At 44.7% G+C, this 26,161-nt stretch overlaps 1 protein-coding gene across 3 annotated transcripts in view; it reads right to left on the reverse strand.

Moving 5' to 3' along the window:
- Positions 1 to 3,465: 3,465 nt before the first annotated feature.
- LOC129853794 (zinc finger SWIM domain-containing protein 6) overlaps positions 3,466 to 26,161 on the reverse strand; it is a 51,582-nt gene continuing 28,886 nt past the window's right edge. For 2 of the 3 annotated variants that reach the window (XM_055920202.1, XM_055920204.1), the window contains exons 2-14: positions 17,782 to 18,138; positions 17,250 to 17,398; positions 16,001 to 16,151; positions 14,331 to 14,510; positions 13,924 to 14,094; positions 13,504 to 13,650; positions 13,179 to 13,355; positions 12,504 to 12,764; positions 11,246 to 11,381; positions 7,638 to 7,795; positions 7,255 to 7,418; positions 7,100 to 7,181; positions 3,466 to 6,942 (exon numbers count right to left, since the gene is read on the reverse strand). In XM_055920202.1, the coding sequence (XP_055776177.1) occupies positions 6,077 to 6,942; positions 7,100 to 7,181; positions 7,255 to 7,418; positions 7,638 to 7,795; positions 11,246 to 11,381; positions 12,504 to 12,764; positions 13,179 to 13,355; positions 13,504 to 13,650; positions 13,924 to 14,094; positions 14,331 to 14,510; positions 16,001 to 16,151; positions 17,250 to 17,398; positions 17,782 to 18,138 (2,999 nt within the window). In that variant the 3' untranslated portion in view covers positions 3,466 to 6,076. The remainder of the gene's footprint in view (positions 6,943 to 7,099; positions 7,182 to 7,254; positions 7,419 to 7,637; positions 7,796 to 11,245; positions 11,382 to 12,503; positions 12,765 to 13,178; positions 13,356 to 13,503; positions 13,651 to 13,923; positions 14,095 to 14,330; positions 14,511 to 16,000; positions 16,152 to 17,249; positions 17,399 to 17,781; positions 18,139 to 26,161) is intronic. The other variant, XM_055920203.1, reaches the window with a different exon arrangement.

Raw genomic sequence — 26,161 nt, forward strand, 5'->3', positions numbered from 1 at the left:
CAACCTCTTTCCGTAGTATCACTGATTTTACACCGACACTTGTGATTAAATGCAATTAAACATGCATTAGGTACTGTATGTATCTGCAAAATGTTTACAGTATAGTACTAATGGTTCTCTCAACTACACAGCAAATTCTCCAGTATTAATTTAACACTGACTGTGTTAAATTTAACACTGGTCCAGTGGCTATACCTTTTCAGTGTTAAATGAACACACCGTTTAGTGTAAAGCCTTATTTGCATAGTTCCCAGAGTGCCTTACCCGTCGAGTGACTTGTAGAGTTACCACCCATGACTGTATTTGTTAGTGACAGAGACATGGTTGTTGCATTCATTTCTTTTCAGCCCTGAACTGACAGGATTTTTATGGGAATTTTTTTATTATGGAAATTACAGTTCTGCGGGAGCATGGACATTGACTCTAGGGGGTTTTAATTAGAGCTTATTTTGAGGGCCTAGTTTTACCATAATACAGTGGCCTGAAACTCATGGTTTTCAAGCCTGCAAGTCACATTATGATGGCTTGCAAAGTGATGTGTAATTCCTATTGTAATCTAGCCAGAGTGGGGAAATCCAACATTTGCATGTCATTTGAATGTCAGGTTGGGAAGACTAAGATATGAAACTGCCTAAACCATCTAAACTGGAACAACCATTTCAGTAATGGGTGCAATAAATCCAAGTAACAGATTGGATTCGTTTAAAAAAATGTATCCTATTTATTTTTGAGTAGCATAACGTTAACGAATCAATGTACATGCAAAAACATAGATATTGAAAACAAACTATTCTAAAAAGCTACCTGCAATAGAGCATGCTGGGAAATATTATCTGCATGGTTTTGGTTTAACTGATTATTAACACCAACACTGGGGTTCTTTTGCGCCAATGAGTTTTAATTTAACACTTAGAATTCATTTAACACCTGAATCAACACTAGAAATGTTACACTCAAAAAGCAACACTAGGTAACACTGGCCAATTTGCTGTATAGACATCAAGTATTAGGGTGATATCTGAAAGTGATTTGACAGATGTTTTAGAGAGTTTGTGTGTGTGTGTGTGTGTGTGTGTGTGTGTGTGTGTGTGTGTGAGATTGATGTTGATGGGGAGGAAAAGGGCTTTTGGCACAAGGGGGCCGTGTGTGATCATGATTTCATTAGAGGTATACAGTGAGACAGGTCTGTACAAGCTGCTGTACAGTAGGGACCCAAGGGACGTCATTAACACCAGTACTGCACCGGTTTTCTATGCTATGGCCATTCCCCACCACACACACACACACCTTGTTCTCTCAACACTTTGGGGAATTGGGATGGCGTGGCAACATTGTCAACAGGATTACAGACTCACAAGCACCAACTGTTTGTCACAAGAAGGTATCCATCACATCACAACAAATGGACAGCTCAAACTTCCCTCTGACTGATGTAATTGTAATTGTGAAGTATCTGTGTGTATATCTCTGTGGACAAACGTACCTTATACCTGTACCAACACGTACACACAGCTTGTGCTGCTGCGTTGCTGTGCCCACCTCTGTGTGTCTGTGCTTCATTACTGTTCACACACAGACAGTTCCAGTGTTTCTGTGTCAATATTTAATGAGGGATGGGAGTCTAGGGACCCTACGGCTGTCAGGACTGCCTGTAGTCTTGAGGTACCACCTGTTCCCACTCCCTCCCCTAACGTCACACACACGATAACTGATAAACCATGTTCTCTCAACACTGTGGGGAATGTAACATACATGTTTGTTACATACAGTCGATTCAGAAACTATTCACACCCTTTGACTTTTTCCACATTTTGTTGTGTTACAGCCTGAATTCAAAATGGTATCAATTTGGATTTTGTGTCACCGGTTTACACACAATACCACATAATGTCAAAGTGGAATTGTGTTTTTTTAAGTTTTTTATTTTACAAATGAATAAAAAATGAAAAGCTGAAAATGTCTTGAGTCAGTAAGTATTCAACCCCTTTGTTATGGCGACCTTAAATAAGTTTAGGATAAAACATTTGCTTAACAAGTCACAATAAATTACATGAACTCAATAATATTGGTTAACAGGATTTTTGAATGACTACCTCATCTCTGTAAGGTCCCTCAGTTGAGTAGTGCATTTCAAACACAGATTCAATCCCAAAGACCAGGGAGGTTTTCCAATGCCTCGCAAAGAAGGGCACCAATTGGTAAGATGGGTACAAATAAAAAAAAGCAGACATTGCATATCCCTTTGAGCATGGTGAAGTTATTAATTATACTTTGGATGGTATATCAATACATACAGTCACTACAAAGATACAGGCGTCCTTCCTAACTCAGTTGCCAGAGAGGAAGGAAACCACTAACCATGAGGCCAATGATGACTTTAAAACAAACAGTCACAGAGTTTAATTGCTGTGATAGGAGAAAACTAAGGATGGATCGACAACATTGTAGTTACTCCACAATACTAACCTAAATGACAGTGTGAAAATAAGGAAACCTGTACAAAATACAAATATTCCAAAACATGCATCCTGTTTGCAATAAGGCAAACAGGTCCTGAACACAAAAGTGTTATGTTTGGGGCAAGTCCAACAACAGTATCACTCTTCATATTTTCAAGCATGGTGGTGGCTGCATCATGCCATGGGTATGCTTGTCATCAAGAAGGACTAGTGAGTTAAGTACAAAAAGAAACAGAATAGGGCAAAGCACAGGCAAAATCCTAGAGGAAAACCTGGTTCAGTCTGCTTTACAAAAGACACTAGGTGAAAAATATTCACCATTCAGCCAGACAATAACCTAAAACACAAGGCCAACTATACACTGGAGTTGCTTACCAAGATGACATTGAATGTTATTGAATGGCCTAGTTACAGTTTTGACTTAAATCAGCTTGAAAAACTGTGGCAAGACTTGAAAATGGCTGTGTAGCAATGATCAAAAAGCAACTTGACAGAGGTTGAAAAAAACGTCAAAAGACAAATTGGCAAATGTTGTGGAAAGATCTTAGAAACTTACCCAGAAATACTCACAGCTGTAATCGCTGCCAAAAGGTGATTCTAATATGTATTGACTCAGTTTGTCATTATGGGGTATTGTGTGTAGATGGGTGAGAAAAATAATATTTTGAATTCAGGCTGTAACACAACAAAATGTCAAAGGGTATGAATACTTTCTGAACACCCTGTACAGGTTTGTGGGATTGGCCTAGGCTCCCCTAAATCTTGATTCACAAACAATGGATGTGAATTAATACTGCTGTATTAATTCACCCAGAGGTGATAGTTTAAATCTGGAACAAAAAAAATCTTCTTCTGGTGTGGTTGATGTTGCTGCTGATCCAAACTCGCCTGATTGAGCTCAACTCGCTGGTCTGTTTCTATGTCGACCAACACATCTTGTCCAACAGCCTTGTGTCTCAGAAAGACATGTACTGTAACCATTCACAAAACCAAAGAGGCCTAAATGTACCTTAAAAAAAAACTTTAATGAAAACAAAACACAAATCAATTGACTCATTAACAAGATTATAAAACAGTGATTTTAGTTACATAAATAAATTGATATTGGTGTATCAAATCTTATTTTCATAAGCATGTATACATGGATCATTGTAATAAATAAAATGGAAAAACAGAAGATTCTATTTCCTACACGAACAGAAAAAAAATAAAAATTAAACAGCTAGAAAGAAAGAGGAAATCCTTTCATTAGAGGATGAGAGATACAGGACGACGTTTTTCCACCAAACACACGAGGAAATGCTTTGTTAAAAGCACAGAGTTTACAGAGCCCATTCAGTTACTAATTAAGGACACTAAAGCTGGGACCAAGGCGGCTTGGCTTTCACTTCTTGGAACGCATTTGTTTGGTTGTTAGAACTCCTGTTTGGTTACTTTAAAAAGTGTTAAGACAAGGCAAGAGAAAAGTCTGTTTCTTCTTTAAAAAAAACAAGAGAAAGCGCTTCAAAAAAATAAAAATAAACGAAAAATAAAGAAACAAGGCAAGTTATGAGTACAAATGCCGACCTTATACAGAGAGAGACGCACTTGGTCTGTGCCGTGTTCAGATGCAAGCAGACAGGAGGAAAACTGTAGTACATTGCAGCAGAGCACAATTCCTGTCCTCGAGGGTCACAGTCCTTCTGGTTTTAATGGAACAATCAGTGTCATTGATTGACCAGAGAATTCACACTACTGGTTAGCCAGGTATTGGTCTAAAGTTAGAACTCTAAAGTCATTTCTCAACAGCTGATCATTGTTATGAAAAATCTATGCTCAGGTTGCCATATGCCATGTACAGTGTCATTGGAATACTGCACATCAGTCAAATACATAAATCTGTTAATTGTGAAACAATAACATAGTTTCACGGTACTCTAATAACTTGAATATATACCAATTGAACCGTCGATACCGGTACAATAATCTCAACCAATGTTTTAGTACTGACACTACTCTTGTGAGCCTACAGCAACCCTCCATTAGCCAATTCAGTCTTTCTGACATGTTCTGTGGTAAATAAGAGTACAGAAAGACTAACAGAAAAAGAGCGAGCGACAGCGGCTTCAAGTATTTCACATTACATAGAATACTCTGTATAATTTAGTTAACATATACTTTTGAATCCTCCATATTCAGACTTATACTATTGTATATATACACACACAGTACAGTACAATAAATGCTTGCTCGTGTCGTGTCACGTTTTTATTTTCCTGTACTCCGTTCGCTCTTCCTTTTTCCTTTTCGTTTTCGAGAAATCCCTGAGAACGTCTGTTGACAGTTGCTGAAGGTTCTACACATAGAAGAGGCCTATTAGAACCCGAATTCTAATGCTATTCTAATTATTCTATGGTTCCACACGCACAGAAAGCATCGACACTGGCCCGTTCCAGAGCTACACTCCACAACTATAACCATGATCTGTAGTTAGTTACCCAGTCTGACACATCTTCCAGTAGCCTGGGTCACTAGTCGGTGCAGGTCTGTTTCTTTTTTAGCTAACCTTGTGTCTGGTTGTCTTGCCAAGGCAGCGATGTACTGTAGCATTGAATACAGAAAAATTCAGGTAACCAGGTTCGTCTTCTGAGTACAGAAACAGTCAGGTAACCAGGCTAGTATTCTGATCCACCTGATCTCTAATGGATTTCTTCAATTTCTGAAACACCAATACAGTACATTTAGCAAAGACTGGGTTAAACTGAAGAAGGTATGAGACAATGTCTCCAGCAAAAGTTTATCTTAAGACTTCAACCAAAAAAAAACAAAGCCACAATTACAAGTTTGATGGTTCGAAGTACATTATGGGATATATCTGCCATAATACATCAAATGCTAGTAATTGCTTTGATAATACTCCATATCCTCATCTTACGGTGCATGTGGCATTACTGTGGTCCTGTACTGCCGTCCTCAACCTAGCAGATATTCATTATTACTACATCTGAAACAACGAGTCTGTTAAGAGCATTATTCTACAACTAGAACCTCTCTCATGCCTATGACCTAGAGAAAACACAAGTGCCGAGTCAACAGAAATGCTAATGGTGGTTTTCTCAAGGAGCCAAGCTGTGCAGTGCATCCTACGTTCGGTAGCCAATAGCCAAGAGGTGCTGTGTGGTTTTAAAGCCATAGTGTCTCTTTGAGGCTGCCAATGCGTTTTTACACAAGCGCTTTTGCACAAGGGCCTTTAGCCACTTGACAACAATATACTCGGTATAAAACCAAAATAAAAAACACAATAAAAAAAATGCTAATAATAGAAAACACGAACAGAAAAAGCCATTTTCGTTATCCTGTTTTTCCTCTCGCACACACACAGAGAAACACTCACAACATTCACAACTTGACACGTTTCTTCTTCTGAAAATAGAACACGTCTGTACACACAGCAATGACAGTAATAACGCTCATAACAATAACAGCAAATCACGATAATACCGTGTGGCTCTGATCAGTATTTTTTTCTCTCCTTCTTTCGCTTGGTCTCTCTCTTTACTTGTCCATGTTCAAGTCCAAAAGAAGTTGAAAAAAAGGCAGGCGCGAGTTAATAGAAAAGTACTAGGGACCGACCCTGGTCAGCCAAACCGCTCCCTCACCAGCATCATGAGTTTCTTCTTGCCCTTATAGATCTGTTTAAGGTTGTCTATGAACTGGGTAAACTGGATGTGTCCGTCGTGGGCCATGAGGAACGTCTCCCGGGACTTCCCCAGGAACTCGATGAACTCGCTGTAGTGCCGCGGGCTGATGTGCGTGAGGCGAGAGTGCGTGGTGTTGATATAGGCCCCGATTGTGGCGTCCAGCAGTTGCCTGAGCGGAGCCTTGTCCAGCGACATCAGCTTCCCAGAGTTCCTGCGGCTGTGCAGCGCTGACACCATCCCCGGCGTGGTCAGCGTGCACCGCCGCAAAATGTCGGAAAGCACCGTGGCGCACTTCACGCTCTTCACCACCAGGGGGATGACGGCAGCCAGCTCGTTCTTGCCCAGCGAGTGACTCAGAGCGCAGGCCCACAGCACGTCGTTGATAGCCGGGTGGGTATCCTGGTTGTAGCTGAGGTTTAGATGAGCCATGGCTAACGTGGCTAGCTTGTACGCCCTCATAGGATACCCTCTGTGCTCCATGTACCTAGCTATCGTAAACAGCTGCGTGTAGCTCATCCCCGCGACGGCCGCGTCCAGGACGATCTGGTAGGCCGTCTCGAAGGCGATGTGGTCCTTCTCGCAGAGGGTGAGGGCGGAGAGGGCACAGTTCTGGGGATCCTTCATGGCACACTGCAAGGCCAGGGTCCGGGCGGAAGAGGCCAGGTTCTCCTGCTGATGACAGTCCAGGCGCAGGCGGACAATGGTGGTGTTGGACATGACGGTGGTGGCCACGATGCTGGTTGCCTCGGTCGGGGTGAAGAGGGTGAACCAACTCTGCATGATGCTGTCCAACGCATACACACCTAGGAGACACACACACACAAAAAAAGAGGGAGAAGTCAGGGGATTAGCAGAGTAATTTGAATAACAAGACAATCCATTTTCAAGCCCTCATCCTGTCCATTAACTAAATATGTACTATATTATAGAAAGTCAAAAGGGAGAACGTTGTACACGTACCTACTTCGGTTGCACAGGTAACTAACCACCGTACCATCTCCCTCCTCCTCCAATTTAACGTAGACAGGGTTATCCTCATCACCTGATGAACGAGAGACGGTTAGCGATGGCAAAGAGGTGTGTGTCTGTGTGTGTGTCTGTGTGTGTGTGTGTACCTGTAGCCCAAGCTCCAGTGAAACTTTGAGCAGTGTAATGTCTGGCAGGCTGTCCATCAGTGTAGCGATCTTGAAGGCGTCCTGGGCCAGTTTAAAGATGTGAGACGAGGAGTGGATGTTCTTCTGGATGGACTCTAGCACCGTCTCCAGCTTACAACTATCACCTGGGACAACACACATACAGTACAATGACAAAGGAACCCAAATGTATGTATGTATGTATGTATGTATGTATGTATGTATGTATGTATGTATGTATGTATGTGTGTGTGTGTGTGTGTGTGTGTGTGTGTGTGTGTGTGTGTGTGTGTGTGTGTGTGTGTGTGTGTGTGTGTGTGTGTGTGTGTGTGTGTGTGTGTGTGTGTGTGTGTGTGTGTGTTTACCTTTGGCTGCGGTCAGCATGGTAGAAGCCAGTTCACACTGCTGGGACTCTATGTGGGAGAGTGTGAACCAGCGAGGGTAGCGGTTGGGGACCACAGACACCATGTGATGGGGTCGCGACAGGTCACCTGACGAGGCTGTGGACTCCAACACAGGCAACCTGAGGAGCACAGAAAATCCATACGGCTGATTAGGATCACACACACAGACGCCCACGAACACACACTGGCGCGTGCACAAAGCGCAAGTCAGCAACGGACCTCCAGCAAGGTTTCTACAGACCTCCAGGTTTCTACAGTGTTCTGGAGTGCATTATGGTTGTTAGCTTATTACTGAAAATGTACTTCCAACCTAGTCCTTAATTACAGAACTGAATCAACTGTAGCAGAACGGCTATTTTCTTGCTGTTAATGAAGACATGGGCTTGGAACACCTGCTAATGTATAAAACAGGCCCTATAGGACAGACTGACAGCACACAGAAACACACGGTAGTCTTCATGTCTGCCACTGTGGGCAGCTCATCTCTAATTCAACCCTCTTCTTCCAGCCCAGTTTCAAAGGTCTCGCTGCCTTTGAAAGAGAAGAGAACCTGGCCAGATCAACCAATCACAAAGCTAATTGAGTCCATGGGGAAATTAGGAGATTCACCTTCCAGGCCTCTATGGCTGGACACACATCAAACACATACTTACACACCTCAGCGCATGTACACACGCACGCCGGTGCACGGACACTCACACACGCATGCACTTCAGAGAAAAGGGCCAGAGATACTATTGCCACGTGAGCACCAACAAAATCTGTATTTAAACATCTTGATCTGAAGTCTGTCGGGCCTAGACAAGGTAATAGGGGTCGGTCTGGCCAACAGTCTTGCTAGATAAAAAGGTGGGAAAAAAGCAAGGTGAGAGCTGTGTGAGTGTGAACACAGACTCGGTGTGAAACGGAAGACGTGCTGATGCCATAGCAACAAGGGGTTCATTCCAAACACATCTAAAAAGCTGCTAAAAGCTCTACCACACCGGGGGGGGGGGGGGCTTCTGGACCATTCATGGGGTGGAACGAAGCAAAAAAAAAAAAAAAAAAAAAAAAAAAAAAGTATTCCCTAAATATGGAGCCTTCACACAAAGCCAACATTCCTGTCTTTGTGTGACTTACCCGAAAACCACTGGTTGGGATTGGTTGCGGAGCTTCGATAAGCCAAAGCTTGGGAAATACTCCATGTTTGAGTGAAAAAGCGCACATATTCTTCTTACGCTGCATCGTTTATTCCACCTCAAAAACAAATCCATTGCTAGGGCTAGTATTCTCCTACTCTCTTTCTCTCCTACTCAAACAGCCTACTACAGATATATATATATATAATATATATATATATATATATATATGTACGCTGACTTCACGCGCAGCACAAGCTAGGCTATACATCAACCATAAACATTATGATCTTACCATATCAATGACACTGTAGAACACTCAATGCCGGGTTTACAGCCAGTCTTCAAAACAGAACCGTAAAAGTCCCATTTTTACAATGACACGTGTATCCATTTAACAGTAAGAACGTAACACACCCTTCAGTCCCAAGCCACTGATGAGGACAGCTACGGTGTCCGATTGGTCCTGTGGCACTATAGTGCCGTGTAAAAAGGCAGAACGGGATGCTTTTAATACTTTTCACACCAGAGGTGTTCAAGAGCGAGGGTGCCAGCGGCCTCAGGGCAAGGGGCTCTGAAATTGTGCACGAATATTGCATTTTAAAAGCCTGTGAAATTAAATTAAGTGTCCTTTAATATGGACCCACATGAAAAATGTCAATAAATCTTGATTTTAAATTTTTATAATGCTTAAAGACTTGCTAAACTGCCAAACGTCTGCATTTTGACATGTCCCTCTGTGCGTCCTCTGTGACTTCTAGGAAGTGTAACCCACTTTACTCCAACATTGATCCAAGTTTTCACCATCATTGTAAAGTCCTAGTTATTTTTGTTGCTTTGACAATGTCATTTCTGAAGATGATTATTTATTTCATGTGATTCCATGGATCCCAGGAAGAGTAGCTGCAGCGTTTAACATGACAAAAAGAATCAAAATGTGTGATAAAAAATAAAATAAAAAAAGTCCCTAATTTTAAGGTCAACCCTGTTACGTGAACTGAATTCTCATTTTAATATGGTGAAAGCATAACTTTTGAAATATTTTTTTCCAAAAGAATCAAAAAGGGTCAAGTGCAAGTGTTGGTTAAGAGAAATTGAAAACTAGGCGGGCTGCTGCGTTCCGGATAAGTTGCAGGCACTTACCATAGTAATTTGTTTTTATTTAACCTCTCGAAATGGGAAAACATGTTTTTTTTTTATTAAGTTGAACGGGTGCTCTTTATGACAGAATGTTAACATTTGCTAAACAAGTTACACTACATATTCACACTACTCAAAAAGGCCCCTATAAATTGGTGGAACGACCCATAGATGGATGTGAAAAAGAGCAACTATCCTGTTCCTGTATCCTGTATCCTGTATCCTTCAGTCTGGTCCTGGTTTCTGGTGAACATCAGTGAGACTACTGAACTCTCTACCTCCTGGTCTTCACCCTCAGACAAAGTAAACACTTCACAAACGTCTATTCACTTCCCCAATCTATCAAATCCCGGCACCCGTTGGAAGACTTCGACTCAAGATCTCTTCTTTATACAAAACGCTCCCTAGGCCACCGCGAAGACGAGTCGAGGCTCCACGGTAGAGACATTAGAACATTTTGATGGACATGTATCTTCATCAATCTAAAACTCCGGAAGCGTTAACAATATAAGGGTATTATCATGTCTTTCTACATAATATTCCATCCGCCCCGCACTATTGAAATCAGCTGGGTGTGCCTATTGTACATTCCTTGAGCTGAAGATCAATTCCTCCTTAGCGTTAAGCAGAGGTGTGAATGCAGAGAGGCTCTCTGAGTCTATGATAGTGTTGTAATGGGCCATTAAAAGACAGTCCTTTTACCTAGCACTATATTTAACCAGCAGCACCTTTCCCATGAGGGTGGGAAAGCATACACTGCTATCATATTACGCCAGCACCACGCTACATTGCACACATTCATTACGTGCTGAGCAGACAGACAACCAGGACCCTGGAGCAGCTAGAAGTAGTGGCCACATTATTCTACCTCACCCCCTTCCACAGGGCTGGGTGGGGAGAGAAGTTGACTGGGGAGGCCTGGAGCCCTGTGGAAATGCTGTGGTGCATTTTCATTACACTCCGGCTTGCATCTCTCCGTACGCGACGTAGCTCTTACTCGTTCACAATCATTTAGCATCACCACATTGTTAGCATTGTTCAAAGCGCAGCTCGTTGAGAAGTGAAATGGTAGAGAGATGTTAGCGTTAGCCACGTAGCTGTCCTGTCCCTGTAGGCCAGGCGTGTGCGAGCCTGCTCATTACACACACTAATTAAACTCTCATTAACATCATTAATATTCACTGATCCAGGTCCCCCTACGAACATCAAAACAGAGCCGCCCCATCTGCATAACACATGCGCACATAGAGCGCACGCACAACACAAACGCAACACAAACAACACAAATAATGATAAAGGTGAGTGACTCACCGCATGGCTCTCAGTGCAATCTTGTACGCCAGTTCAGCGTCGTGAGGTAGGAGAGAGGTGAAGAGATAGCGGGTGAAGGTATGCATGGGAACACTCTCTCTGTGGACAATCTCTCCCAGGCCACTGTACGGCCCACCTGGAGACACACGGAGGGAGGAAGAACATGTTAACCCACAGACCAGTGTGTTTCAAACAGGAAGAGAGGGGGTGAAACAGTTTGGAACAAATTAAAAGAACATTGAAATATCAGATGCAAAAATAGAAAATACATTTAATTATATTTCGGTCTGTGGTGCCGTATAAAAGGAGAATGTGTGTGTACAGTATACTTATAAGTGTGTGTGTGTGTGTGTGTGTGTGTGTGTGTGTGTGTGTATTATTGCGTGGCTAGACAGTGGCTAACATAGTTTCCTCCTCCCAGTCTCAGTCCAGAGGAGAAAAGGCCACGCAGCACAAAGCGGTCACCATGACGTGGTGAATGCTATATGGCCAGATGTGCAGACTAGGCTTCCCTCCCCTCGTCTCCACTGGGTTATTCTAGACTGAACAGCCCCTCCCCGCCCCCCGACCACAAGCCCCATTACCCCCTCCCCGACCACAGACCACGAGCCCCATTACAGTCTCCAGAAGTCTTAGGCCTTAGAGCCTGGGACTCAATTACCAACCAGCCCAGAGGTGGGTGGTCATCCTGGGCAGAGGCATGGGGTTAGGGTGGGACTGGAAGTTTGAGGGCTGGGTCTACCATCTCTCCCACTCCCATAACCAAACCACAGCAGTCACATTCTGTCCCAGTACAAGATGTCAGTACAGTGTGTGTGTGTGTGTGTGTGTGTGTGTGTGTGTGTGTGTGTGTGTGTGTGTGTGTGTGTGTGTGTGTGTGTGTGTGTGTGTGTGTGTGTGTGTGTGTGTGTGTGTGGCTGCCGACACGTTGCTAGTTTTACTGTGTGAGGCATATTTTGGTCTGGCTTAAGGCAGTTCTAGTTATATTTACCCCACTGAATGAAAGATAATAAGATAATAAATATTGAGATGGAGGAGTGAAATGTGCTTCAGCATAGAGCCTCAATGCTTGGAGAGGAGAGAGGGAAAGAGAGAGGGAAGGAGAGACCAAAAGCCCGCTCTCGTTTTACCTCACACAGCTACAGCTCAGCCATGGAAACACACACTCCACACATTCATAACAACCATATGGAAGATTATTTGACACTTTATCCGATAACCAAAGTAAAGGACACTGTGTGTGTGTGTGTGACCTCACTCTCTAACAGGAAGACGGCTTGTTTGCGGAAGATCTTGACCAGCGTGTCATCCAGCTCCACTTCCTGCAGCTTGGCCAATAGCTGCTCTTCGTTGCGACACACCTTCTCCTGGGCGTACAGCCCATCAGGCATGACCCTCTGCTGGCCTAAGCCAATCAGAGCAGTCTCCACAGCCAGCGCCCCGTATGATTCGCCCTCGCCTAGCAACCTCTGCACTGGCAACCGCTGCAGCTCCGCACGACTCACCACACTGGAACAATCTGAGAGAGAGAGAGAGAGAGAGAGAGAGAGAGAGACACAAAGGGTCAGTACCTAGTAGTCAGTTTTTCAGTGTTCTCTGAGGTTTGGAGCCTCTCTCCTAGTCCACAACACTGAGGGTCAGTCTGTCCCAAACAGCACCCTATTCCATATAGACGACACATTTGACCACGTCCCAGGTCAAAGTATTTGGGACGGGTCCAAGACCTCCAGCTAGTACTTTTCCATATCACCGGGCCAGCTTAGTGTGTGCCGTGACAATTGTTTAACTAGGAGAGGAAAGACAGAGGGATAAGGAAAAGGGGAATGTGAGGGAAGGGTTGAGAGAGGGACCATCTGAGTGAGGGGAAAAAAGGGAGAAGATTAGAATCAAAGGTGGAGACAAAGAAGACTAGATTGATTATTCTTTTTAGTACCTGAGAGGTCAAGGCAGGTGTTGGCCCCCTCCTCTGCCCCCCGTCCCGTTTCAGTGAGGGTGCTGAACAGGGTGCCGATGGGATCCAGGGGGTGACCCACCCAGCCTTCCATGTTGGTTATGGAGGTGATTGCTTTATGGAGCAGCTCTGTCACGGACAGGATGCAACACATGTCAACTACAGGGCACATAGTAACATAGTGTCAACCCTATTGACACTACTACTTTAGTATGTAACAGAGCTCTATATCTGCACTTATGAGGCTTTATAAGAGTCCATTGAGGCTTTAAAGCAGTCCTATGTCATCTAATACGTGCAGTCTGACCTTTCTTATGTCGGCGGAAGTGCTCCAGTTGCCTCTGCTGCTGCCGTCGTAGTGTGTTTACCACGGCAATGGCCAATCGAAGTGCTTCGCGGGGGTAACCATGGGAACGCAGGGCATCCACCCGAGCACAAGCCGTCGGGACATGTTCTGAGAGACACAGAGACAGAGAGAGATGAACCAATGTTGTCTTTATCCCTTTCTATAAGGCTTTTGGCAAAATGTGACCACTTGACATAAGACAACACGCATATAGACACACAGTCCTTCATTTCCCCTTTACATACACAAAAAATAAACACACTCTCAAACACACACACACACACACACACACACACAGTTCTCTGTTTCCCCTTTACACACACACACCGATCATCACAATACACACTAAAAATAAACACACTCTCAAACACACACACTCACCGTGCCACATGGGCCATCCACGTGTGTCGAAGAGCGAGCCGTCCTGGTTGTCGTGGTAACAGTAGTTGGCATAGAGGTCGCTGGCAATGATGTGCTGCAGGTGACGATCCTGCCAGTGGAGGTCACACGCCTCGATTGCCCGTGTGAACACCGTCCTGTGGGGACGCGACTCTGACAGGATGGAGAGGGAGAGAGACTCGCATTAGACAGAGAAGAGAAAAGGGAGGAGGGAGAGAGGGATGAAGTGGGAGAGGGTACTGGAGGGAGGGAGAGTTCAAACGTTAGCTGCAGGCTAACAAAAGAGAGATGGAGCGAGGGAGACCGAGAAGACAAGAAAGACAGATATACACAGAGAGAAAGAAAGACGGAGGGTTGATGTGGAGAAAGAAAAGAGTCCCGTCTCTCACCTTGGTTGCCATGGGCACCCTGAGGCAGGGAGTGGGTGAGGTTGGGCAGATCGTTGCCATGGTTACCATCCTCCCAGGGGCACACGTCCACGCTGTTCCACCTCCTCAGCTCTCTGAGCCACGAGCACTTCTGCTCCGTCTTACAGTGGGGGTTCAACACGATACACATCCACAGGGCACCTGCACGCACAAACCACACGCGCACACACAGGTTAGGTCTTATCCTACCCAAGGTCATGTTTGACTTCAGGCTAAAATCAGGAGAATAGTCTGAAGGTGGTAAACCCACAGAACCAAACTAAAATGCAGGTAAAAGAGATCCCGTCAATCTTTTGTTTTGGACCCAGGTTTTTGGGTCTATTGTTGTGTTGTTATTTAGAGATGGGTTCGAAAGTTTATCCAACTTTTCAAAGAAATCTAAAGTTTAGATATTCCGTAAAAAAAATGCACCCCCCCCTCCCCGCAAAAACGTAAGGGAGTTGCATACTTTGTAGTTGTAGATATAGTCTTGCGCTGACACACAAACTTTCCTTGTCGACAAACTCTTTGAAAAGCGGGAACTGTATTTGTCCTTCACGCACTGTCACAGACACACACGGCATACATCAATACCAGGTAAACAGAAACAAACGAAAGACTAAAAGTGAAGAAGTCTCCATGGATATCATAACACATTCAGGAAGATGTAGGACGATAGTGTCACAAAGACAAACCAAAAACACATCAGCTAATACACACACACACACACACACACACACACACACAGTCTGCTATTACAACTATGATGTGGCAACGATTGATGCACATAAAGGGGGGTGAAAACATTCAGAAAGACAGAGAGAGAGCAACAAGGACAGATGGTCAGAAAAAATAAAAAAGGGGTGGTTTGCAGCCATCCTTCCTTCATAGAGGAGAAATGGCTGTGTCTGGATGAGGAGTGAAGTAGCGGCCCTGAGGAGGACTAAAAGACAAAACGTGGAAAGCAGCCGACCCGAGAGGCAGCATTTGCCACATATCAAGCAGTCAGAAAAGGACTCCGAGAGTCTGGACGTCGACGCATTTTTACACTTTTAAAAATACAAATCAAAGCAGAAACCTCTGTCTGTCTGTCTGTGAACATAGTGAATAATAAACGTGAGAATACAGAAATGAGGTTGAGGTCGACATCCAGAGACTTTTTTTGTCCCCATTCACACATTAGCAGGAGAGCACAACTAACATAACATAGGCTGCATAACCCCAAAACCTCAATCTGTGTGTGTGTGTGTGTGTGTGTGTGTGTGTGTGTGTGTGTGTGTGTGTGTGTGTGTGTGTGTGTGTGTGTGTGTGTGTGTGTGTGTGTGTGTGTGTGTGTGTGTGTGTATACAAGTAATCTGTACTGAAGGCCACAGTGGACATGTGAGTGCTTCCTATCTAAAGTCGATAAATAAATAATTAAGCAGAGATAAAGGGAGTATGGTATGGTGATTGCATGTGTAGAAGATGGCAGCAGAGTTTAATGATAAATACAACAGTACGTAAGGTTTACGTTTGTGTTGTCTATCAGTAAATATGTACAGTACATAAAGTAGCCTACTGTATGTGTGTGAGCATGCATGTTTGTTAATGATCCTGCGGTTCATTAGTGTGTGTGTGTGTGTGTGTGTGTGTGTGTGTGTGTATACACTCACCTAGTTCGTCCCAGAGCTGTCTGTACTTGTCGTTCATGGTGGTGCCCTGCTGTCTCCACAGTGCCAGGCGAGGGTCGGCCATAAACTGTTCTGTGATCAGTGTTAACATCCGTGCTCCGTTGGAGTCACGCATACGCAGCATCTCCCTCACCTATGGGACAGGGAGGACAGCATCAGTGTGTGTGTGTGTGTGTGCGTGTGTGTGTGTGTGTGTGTGTGTGTAGAGCTTAATGCAGGAAGATGTTAAAACTAGGGGCGGAGGTTCTAATGGCCAGACAGTATTTACATAGCAGTCAACACATTAGCGCTAGGCTAAATATTCACATTAGCGCTAGGCTAAATATTTCACATTAGCGCTAGGCTAAATATTTCACATTATAGCGCTAGGCTAAATATTCACATTAGCACTAGGCTAAATATTTCACATTAGCGCTAGGCTAAGTACATCACATTAGCGCTAGGCTAAGTACATCACATTAGCGCTAGGCTACATATTTCACATTAGCGCTAGGCTACATATTTCACATTAGCGCTAGGCTACATATTTCACATTAGCGCTAGGCTACATATTTCACATTAGCGCTGGGCTTTAGGCCTGTGTCCCCCCGCACACTTTTCCCTATGTAGTGCACTACTTCCGACGAAAGTCCATACCCTATTCTATAAGAGCTACTTTTGACCAGTGTCCAGATGGGCCATTATCAAAAATGGTGCACAACATAGGTGACAGGGTGTCATTTGGGACACAGAGTAAATATTTTACATTAGCGCTAGGCTAAATATTTTACATTAGGCTAAAATCTACACTAGAAGAGCATATCATATTGCTGAGGTTGGCACACCAGCCAGACTAACACTCATCTGGTGTAAAGGCAGGTATACATCCAGGGCTAAAAGCAACATCAAACCTCAACAATTGTACTTTTTAATGTATGTGCCAACTGCCATGCTAATGGCTCTTTAGACTAACAGAGAAACAGTGGCTTTGAACTGAACAGAAACAACTTGGCTGTGGAAAGGCACTGGGAGAAATGCAATGTTGATGTTAATGCGTTTATATATGAAAGGAGATATAATGCAACGTTTCAGCCTCTTCCACTGGTAATAATAGTCATTGCAAAGTTTTACACAGAGACGCGGTGAGTGTCTAGAGGAGGGGAGTGTGTGTGTGTGTGTGTGTGTGTCTGACGCTCCTGTGTGTGTCTGATGCGCAGGTGTGTGTCTTATGGGCATGTGTGTGGTGTGTTACCTTGCTAAACAGGAGGTTTAGTTGTTTCCCAGAGCCATGGTATCCTCCCTGTGACAGGAAGAGTTTCACCTGCTCCTGGACCTGCTCCTCATCCAAGTGCCAACAGTTCTCATCATCCACACTGGCCCCTGCAGTGGGGTCTGGGGCCCCTACACACACAGAGAGAGACAGAGAGAGAGGTTAGTAACACACACATTTCTCATCATCCACACGGGCCCCTGGGGTCCGAGGCCCCTACACAGGCAGGCACACAAACACACAATGAGACATTCTACATTTGATTTGTTTAATAAAGAACTCGAAATCTAATTTAAGGTAAGGTGTGGAGCTGTAGAAACCTTTCATCCTTTCACCACTTTACCTACCCGTCTCTCTAAGGTAAATAAAGGCCAGGTCTTTAGTGATGTTTAGAGGTGGACAGAGCTTTAGTTTACAGGCAGGATCAGACTAATGAGCAGCATTGATCTGCCCAGCCTTTACCTTTAGCACAGAGTCAATGTCCTCAGTGGGGCCTACACACTCACACACTCACCGTGGACCTGGTTGATCTCAGAGTTAGTTGACAGGATCTCATCTGCCAGTTTCTGTGCGGTGGGCAACACCTCTGTATGATGCACTGATATCAGGTACTGGACAAACTTCTGCAGCTGATCTCGGCTCATCTGGAACAGCGTCTCTGAGATGGGCAGGTGCAGTTTGACCTGCTCGGGCTTCCGTACGCGGTACAGGGCCAGCGCTACCACGTGGGCGCAGTAGAATATGTCCTTGTTGCCGCAGCTACAGGTCACCGCGGTGATCTTACAGCGGTCGAAGCTGACGCTCACGCTGCAGACCATCTCAGGCTGAGAGGTCGTGGCCGGGTCTGTTACCGTACCACTCAGATGGAACCCTGGGAAGGAGGAAGAGAGAAGAAGGGGAAAAAAACAATGCATTTCAACAAGCCTTTATTGTGCATCCACTATAAAAAGAGGAGAGGTGAAAGAAAGGGGGGTGAGAGACAGGATATAAAAGAGGATGATATAAAAGAGGAGAGGGGGAAAAAAAGACAGGGCTATGAATTTCAAGCCCATTATGATTGGGGCGTCATGCAGGACTTAGGACACAGAAGCCCAAACCTGTCTAAAACATCAGGGAGATGTTAATTAAATCAAGCAATTGACATTTTATTGATTTTAAAACGACTAAGCCATGTCCTCTCATTAAAAGGCATGTCATGCGTAAGATTCACGTAAACCTTCCTAAACCTTATGAAAGGGGTGCAAAGATATTCCATATTCTCCGAACATAAAAGCATGGCCACATTGAGTACAGATAGACGTCCTGTGGCAGGTTGGGTCAACAACGATAGCAGCACAGATAGGGAGAGTGAGAGATGCAAAGTATGTGTGTGTATCAATAATGGAGCCCGCTCATTTGAATAGTGTTTGATCTCCTCCTGAGCGCTGCGTTTCCAGAGGCAGGGGGGGGGGGGGGGGGGGGGGGGGCGCATTATTCCACTATGAATATGCATGAGGAGGGCAGGGCTGCTAGCACTGGTATTAAAACACACACTGATGAGCATATGAAAGAGACGCGGCCAGCGTGAGATCATGCATTTATTAATATTGGGGAGGGGCCAGGGAGACAAGAGTGGTATGAATTAATGTATGCGCTTCGTAGAGAGCGCGAGAGAGATAAAAACATATTGGGGCCAAGTGGAGACATACATGCATAAATACGCTTATCAAAAGGGATGTGGCTTGCTGTGATATCAGCAGTGTAATAACAGGGATATCAAAGCTGCTGCCGCTACTCGACATGGGGCCGTGCGTTACCGGAGGGAGGCGTGAATACGGCATCCCATACAAGATGAGACTGCAACGAAAGTGGTCGCAACCCGAAGCCTACCCCCCCCCATGCTAAAATAAACCCTTTATGAAGAATGAGCGGCAAAAATGGGGGAGCAGGTAGAGGTAGACATCTAACCCTGTGAGACTCCATGCCGTTTGTTTGATCCCCACGGCCTTTGGATGGAAGGATTCGGGACTATGCCGCGTCTCAGAGCAATAATGCTACTCTGAAAAACAGTGTGTCTGTGTGTGTGTGTGTGTGTGTGTGTGCGCGCACAAGGCTCAGAAACCGGTTCAGCGTGTGCTCTCCAACCTTTCACAAGCAAGTCCCAGTCCAAAGAGCGGAATAACAAGAACATCAGAAACATGTGCGGTTCAAAAAGAGAACTCGGGGCAGCTCTGATACACGCCTGTAGAAAAACTAACACCTACCTATCACTTATTTTTAGCAGACCAGAAACCTACACCATACAATGACCAATAGGAATAAAATGGAGACGTCATACAAAAGTTTGATAAAACACAAAAGTCCAGATAGATTCCATAACACAAGAAACACCAAAGCCTATCACATTTTAAGACTGCTGCCATGGCTCTTTATTGGGTGCTCCCTCCCTCTCTTACACACATACAAAACATGAAAATGCACAAAACACACACACTCACACACACACACACACACACACACACACACACACACACACACACACACACACACACACACACACACACACACACACACACACACACACCTTTCTCTCCCTCTTCGTCCCCCGACTGCTGGTTGGTATGAGGCCTTCAGTATCTCATGTGCTAGCTATTAGACTGTGTGTTCCCGTCACCTGCAGCTGCAGAGTGCAGCTTAGGGCTGTTGCTGTGTGTTGGAAAGGCCAGGGCGCACTTTCAAAGGAACCGTGACGGACATTTTTAGAACAAGGCCTCTGTGAGGTTGCCCTAGAAACCCCTTATGACCGGTCTGGTGAAATCACACTTGGCTTCAAGCACACCCTGAGTGTGTGTGTGTGTGTGTGTGTGTGTGTATGTGTGTGTGTGTAAAGAGTGAAAGCGGGAGGAGTGTATGCAAGCAGTAGAGAGTGAGTGTATGTGTAAACCCACAGGGCCCCCGGACCACCCATACACTTGGGGGCCCACATCAAAGCACTAGCCTAGATACTCTCTCTCTCTCTCTGCTTTTGAAACCGTATGAGTGGTGATAAGCCAGCAAGCTCTCTCGACCAGCTACAAGCCCTCCTTCCTCTCATTCAACGACATGGGGCCCCCAAAATACCAAAACCCTGATCTTATTTCAGGGAGAAGGAGAGGCCAAAGCCCCTCCAGAATTAACCCACTCCGACCCACAGGAGGAAGAATGTAGGCTTTATATAGGATTTGAGCATTCCCACATTAAAAGACTTAGTTGAGGCTGGGAGGCTGCATGCCTAAGCACAAAAGCTCTCAGTTTGCAACCACTGGGGTAAATTAGACTGAGCATCATACATATATTTTCAAGTCAATGCAGACAATTCAGCCACAGCGGCGGGTGGTTCATGAAATGTATTTGCTGAATTGGTTTATGAGTAACTGTCACTTAGATATAATATGACACAGTCCTTGTGTGTGTGTGTGTGTGTGTGTGTGTGTGTGTGTGTGTGTGTGTGTGTGTGGGGGGGGTTTATAGAGAAGAGGATAGAGAGAAGAGAAGTATTCGCCACTTTAGCTTTGAGATCTAATCAAATTACCCCAATTTGAGCTTAGCAGAAGAAAGCAATAGAAGGGGATCCTATGGTAGCCAGGGGGATCCTAAGATAGCCAGAGGGATCCTATGGTAGCCAGAGGGATCCTATGGTAGCCAGAGGGATCCTATGGTAGCCAGAGGGATCCTATGGTAGCCAGAGGGATCCTATGGTAGCCAGAGGGATCCTATGGTATCTAAAGAGCATGTTGGTAGTCTGGAATTCCATCTGGCCTGAAAGAAGATCTACTGTAGAACCAGAGTTGGGATGCATATCCGTATGGGCCCTGGTCAAAAGTAGAGCACTAAATAGGGAACAGAGTGCCATTTGGGATGGACACTGGGAGTTCTGGGTGGAACTAGGAACCCTTCGAAAAGTGAGTGAGCAATTTGTTCAGCCCTTAGTGATGTCATCCATCTGAAATGACCTCAAAGGGCTTAGTTTATACGTTCATATGAGAAGAAAATAAAGAATCAGAGGTTTCAGGGTGTACACCTCACATGTGTGCAGTCTTACTGGGAGAGGGGGGGGCATAAGAGGTGCTTATGTGTATTCCCATGTGTGTGTTAGACGGAGAAGAGTGTGTGTGGTCCTATAAGGAAGACCCCGTACAGAGATCATAAACACAGATCAATGCACTAAGCAAGGGACGCTGCTTTAGGGGTGTTAAACTGTGTACGCTCTAGGTGAGGGACAGGCTGGAATAACACAGCTGAGCACCAAGGGCGGCCCTGTTTGTGCCGTGACCCCTCTAACAGAGCAAAGGCCTTGTCCTCCACAGGTGCTGACACACACACAGACACACACAGCCAGGTGTATAAAATTATATATATATTTTTTCAAACATTCTGTGAATTTCAATTCCATTACTTCGACATGCAAATGTGACTGCAAATCTGCATATTAATCATCGGGATGGAGTGTGTGTGTGTGTGTGTGTGTGTGTGTTCATGTCTGTGTATGATTGGAGGTGTCATCCTACGGCTGCTGAAATGACAGTCTGCTCTGGTCTCGTCGGGTGAAGCCGCCACTTAGTTGCCACACGATCCGTCAGGAATCATTTCCAAACTATCACTTACAAAATGGAGTCTAATTTGATTGAATTGGACTTTCAGGCCCAGCCAGTTTACTGGCCTGTTGAGTGATTCTGTAGCTTGGCAAGAGGATGGCTGTCTTGACTAGACAGCAGGGCTTTGGCTAGCCTATGTTTGAAACCACATGCCTCAAACTAGGCTTCGGTCTATACATCCCCCAACCATGTGTGGAGTTCATTAATGGGAGAGAAATTATATATGCATGGAAGTGAACGTGCGTAATTACCAAGAGAAGTCCCTCAACGGTCTCTTGGCTGAAGATGAATGTAACGGGTTGGTGTGTGTGAGTCTGTGTGAAGATGAATGTACTGGGGATCCATTGAAAAGCCAATGTCAGCTCTTTAAGGCAGAGTGTGTTTGTAAGGACAACCCTCTACATTAGGAAGGTGATTACAGACAGTGACAGAGGGCAAATGAGGCTAGACCTACATCAAAACAGCTACGATGGCCATAAAGTCATGAGAATGGTACAAATCCACGCTGGAAAAAAAGCACACATTAAAAACATTCCACTTGGAAAGTCACCCGACACACTCCTGACTCCTAAAGTATATCTCCTACTCCCACAAACACACCCCTCCTCTTTCCTCCTTCCTTTCTCGAATATGTGACTTCTCCCTTGCTCCCCTTCCCAACACATACGTTCGCAGTGATGCCTAGCCCTAAAGCATACTACACGCTCTACACAGACACAAGATTTGGAGTGTTGTATACAAGTATTTGTTTTCATTATAAATCTGATTATTTCACATGGAGATGTAGGAAGCTGGAAAGGCTAGCTAGCTTAATATATTTTTAGCCAGGCTAAAGCCAGCTAGCTACTACTAGCAAAGGAAGGCAACTCTTTGCTTTCACAAAATTAAAATGAAATGTAAACGTTGCTATGGGAGTGGGACTGGCGAGGATATCATGTTACCGAATGGTGTTCACTACACACACACAAATCCCACAACCCACGGATGTAGATCAACGGAGTGACGATTGTAGTGACCTTAAACTGACCTGCTGTGTGTGTGCTGACGTCACACACCAGACACACACACACACCCAGAGGGGGAGTAGCTGCATTCCAGCACTGCGCACGCACGCACACACACAAACACAGAACAAAAACACACACGCACATGGGTGGGAAGCATTGGGAGCGCTCAGCTGTAGCGAGGGAGAGAGATGTTTCGCCGTCTGGGTTCCTCTGAGCTCAGCACTTCCCCTTTCTGCTTCAGCCAGCTGCGGTTAGCGAGAGAAGTAGTGGGGGTGCTGTGGAACAAACACACACCTCCCTGGTCCCATCACACAAAGAGGAAAATTAAACACCTAGGAAAACGACAGCTTGGAAGAGTTAACCCCCACACACCAATATTTCTTTGTTTGGCATTTTGCATTCAGTGTGTACTGCCTACTATCCTGAGAGCCCAGATCAATAAGCATAGCTCTCTCACTTCTACACTACTCAAATCTTTTTTTGCAACAGTGTCATTTAGGATATAGTCCACATTTACTATCCATTCGTGAATGACCTGGTTTCAAGTAGTAGCCCATAGGTAGGTAGCCCATAGGCAGGTAGCCGTTGAGGGGCAGGTATCCCATAGGCAGGTAGCCTAGCGGTTAGAGCTTTGGGACAGAAACTGAAAGGTCGCTAGCTCGAATCCCTGAGCCGACAAGGTAAAAAATCTGTCGATGTGCCTTTGAGCAAGGCACTTAAAGGGATAGTTCACTCAAATTACAAAATTACATTGTTTCGTTACCCTAGAAGCAGTCTATGGCCAAAGTATGACAGCAATCCATGCTATGGTGTAGTTTCCCTGGCACTGTTTCCACATGATAACATTTTAGCATCCATGGCACAAACCCCATCAAGTCAAATATATTAGATTTGTTCAAAACATCATAAGTGACTTTTGTTCAGCTTTACAATCCATTTTAGATACTTTCAGATGATTTGGGCATGAAATGCTAATAAATCTGTCCAATGACTTGAATGAGATTTGTGCCACAAATGCTAAAACATTACCATGTGGAAACAGTGCCAGGGAAACTAAACCATTGCATGGATTGCGGTCATAGCTTGTCCATAGACTGATTACAGGGTAAGGACACCAATGTGTCATTTTGTAATTTGAGTGAACTATCCCTTTAACCCTAATTGATCATGGCCATTTCACACATGTGTATAATACACACTTGTACATGTGTGAATCAGGACAAATATTTACACCCACCAAACTATTATATTATTGTTATTAAATTCCTCATTGAAAGGACAAAGGCTGCAGAGAGGGAACAGAACCACAACAGCTTACACACTAATTCATTAGCAATTAGATTAGCTAACGTGTCCTAATAGTCCCTCACTGCCCCAGGCCCTGATTAGCTCCCATATGAAATCGCAAAGCATGTTACTGCACATATGGTACAAGACACATATCACTATGCCGTCTTACCTTTGCACTTAGGCTACTTCACATAGACCTACACTGGGCCTTGTCTATCAATTGGCACCAAATTCCATATAAAGTGCACTACTTTCGACCAACGCCACTATATAGGGAATATGTTGGGGATAGGGTGTTATTTGAGCTCGACTTTGTCCTTCCTGAACCTGCCTTTGTCTATGTAGGACAGAGTGACCCCGGGTCATGCTGCCCAGCACGATTGGATGGGTAATACATCAGACATGCCATTTTTTTTTTTACCCCCAAACAGAGACGTGTCATTCTTCACACTAACCACAGTCGACAAAGCCAGGAACGAGAGGGGAGGAATGGAGGGCTCTCACGTTTAATATCACTTGACACACGTCATCTAGCATCTCTCAGCCCTCCGCTGAGTCTGTGTCAGAGCCTCAGCCGTCACACACAAATATCAAAACAAAGGAAAAAGTCAAACATCTCACCAGCCCAGTGCTGCTATCGACAGATACTGAGGAGGAGAGAGGGAATAAAGAGAGGAAGAGGATGAGAGAGCGAGAGAGGAGATAATACGGTTCTTAAGAGGTGGTCGATTCTCCTGCCTGTGGGCAATTCCTGTAAATATTGACGTTGAGGTTAAGGATATTCCCTAAATGGATAGGCTATAAAATGCATAGCTAACATTGTCTCTTAACGCTGTAAGCATCCGACATTATATGCAGTAGCACTTTTCTTTCCTCAAACAAAACACACACATGGAGAAGGCAAAGAGTGGGCCTACTGAACGCATCAACGACTTGCCTAAGAGCGGTTACTAGAATAGGGAACCGAGCACTCTGAATGGGTCTGCAGCCACTTTTGGTTTTGGTCTCTCCAGCTAAAAACGCAGACAGCTGATATTATCAAAACCCTTTCAGAATCCTATTTCCCTGAAATGGCTCTCATTACTTGTAAATAGCTACCCTTTACTGATGGATGATTGAGAAGAATTGCCCGCTACTAGTCAGAAAGGAATATCCCCCCAGAGCTCTTTGTTGACATGTGAGGTGCCATGACAACGCTGTCTGTTGTGTGTTCAGCATGGCTAGCAGAGCTATGTTACTGTGTGTAAGTGACCCCCCCACAGTGAGTGGTATCTGACATCACCAGGTAGGCAGCCACAACACATGCTTCACGGTATGGATGGTGTTAGGCGGGTGATGAGCTGTGCCTGGTTTTCTCCAAAACATAGCGCTTTGCATTCAGGTCAAAAGAGTTACATTTGTGTCTCATCAGACCACATAATCTTTTGCCTTATGCTCTCAAGAGTCTTTCACATGCCTTTTGGAAACTCCAGGCGTGCTGTCATGTGCCTTTTTCTCAGGAGTTGCTTCCGTCTGGCCACTCTACCATAAAGCTCAGATTGGTGAAGTGCTGTAGAGACTGTTGTCTTCCTGGCAGGTTCTTCCATCTCAGCCAAGGACCTCTGTAGTTCTGTCAAATTGGTCATTGAGTTCATGGTCACCTCCCTGACCAAAGTCCTTAACCGGTTGCTCAGTTTAGTCTGACGGCCAGCTCTAGGCAGAGTCTGGGTAGTTCCATATTTTATTTATGGAGACCACTGTTTTACCCTTCTCCATATATATGCCTCATCACAGTTATATTTCAGAGATCTATGGACAGTTCATTGGACTTTATGGTATAGTTTCTGCTCTGACATGCACTGTCAACACAGCGTTGTACGAGATCTTCAGTTTCTTGGCAATTTCTCGCATGGAATAGCCTTCATTTCTCAGAACAAGAATGGACTGATGAGTTTCAGAAGAAAGTTATTTGTTTCCAGCTACAATAGTCATTTACAACATTAAC

This window comes from Salvelinus fontinalis, chromosome 4, assembly GCF_029448725.1.
Source record: "Salvelinus fontinalis isolate EN_2023a chromosome 4, ASM2944872v1, whole genome shotgun sequence".
Lineage (NCBI taxonomy): Eukaryota > Metazoa > Chordata > Actinopteri > Salmoniformes > Salmonidae > Salvelinus > Salvelinus fontinalis.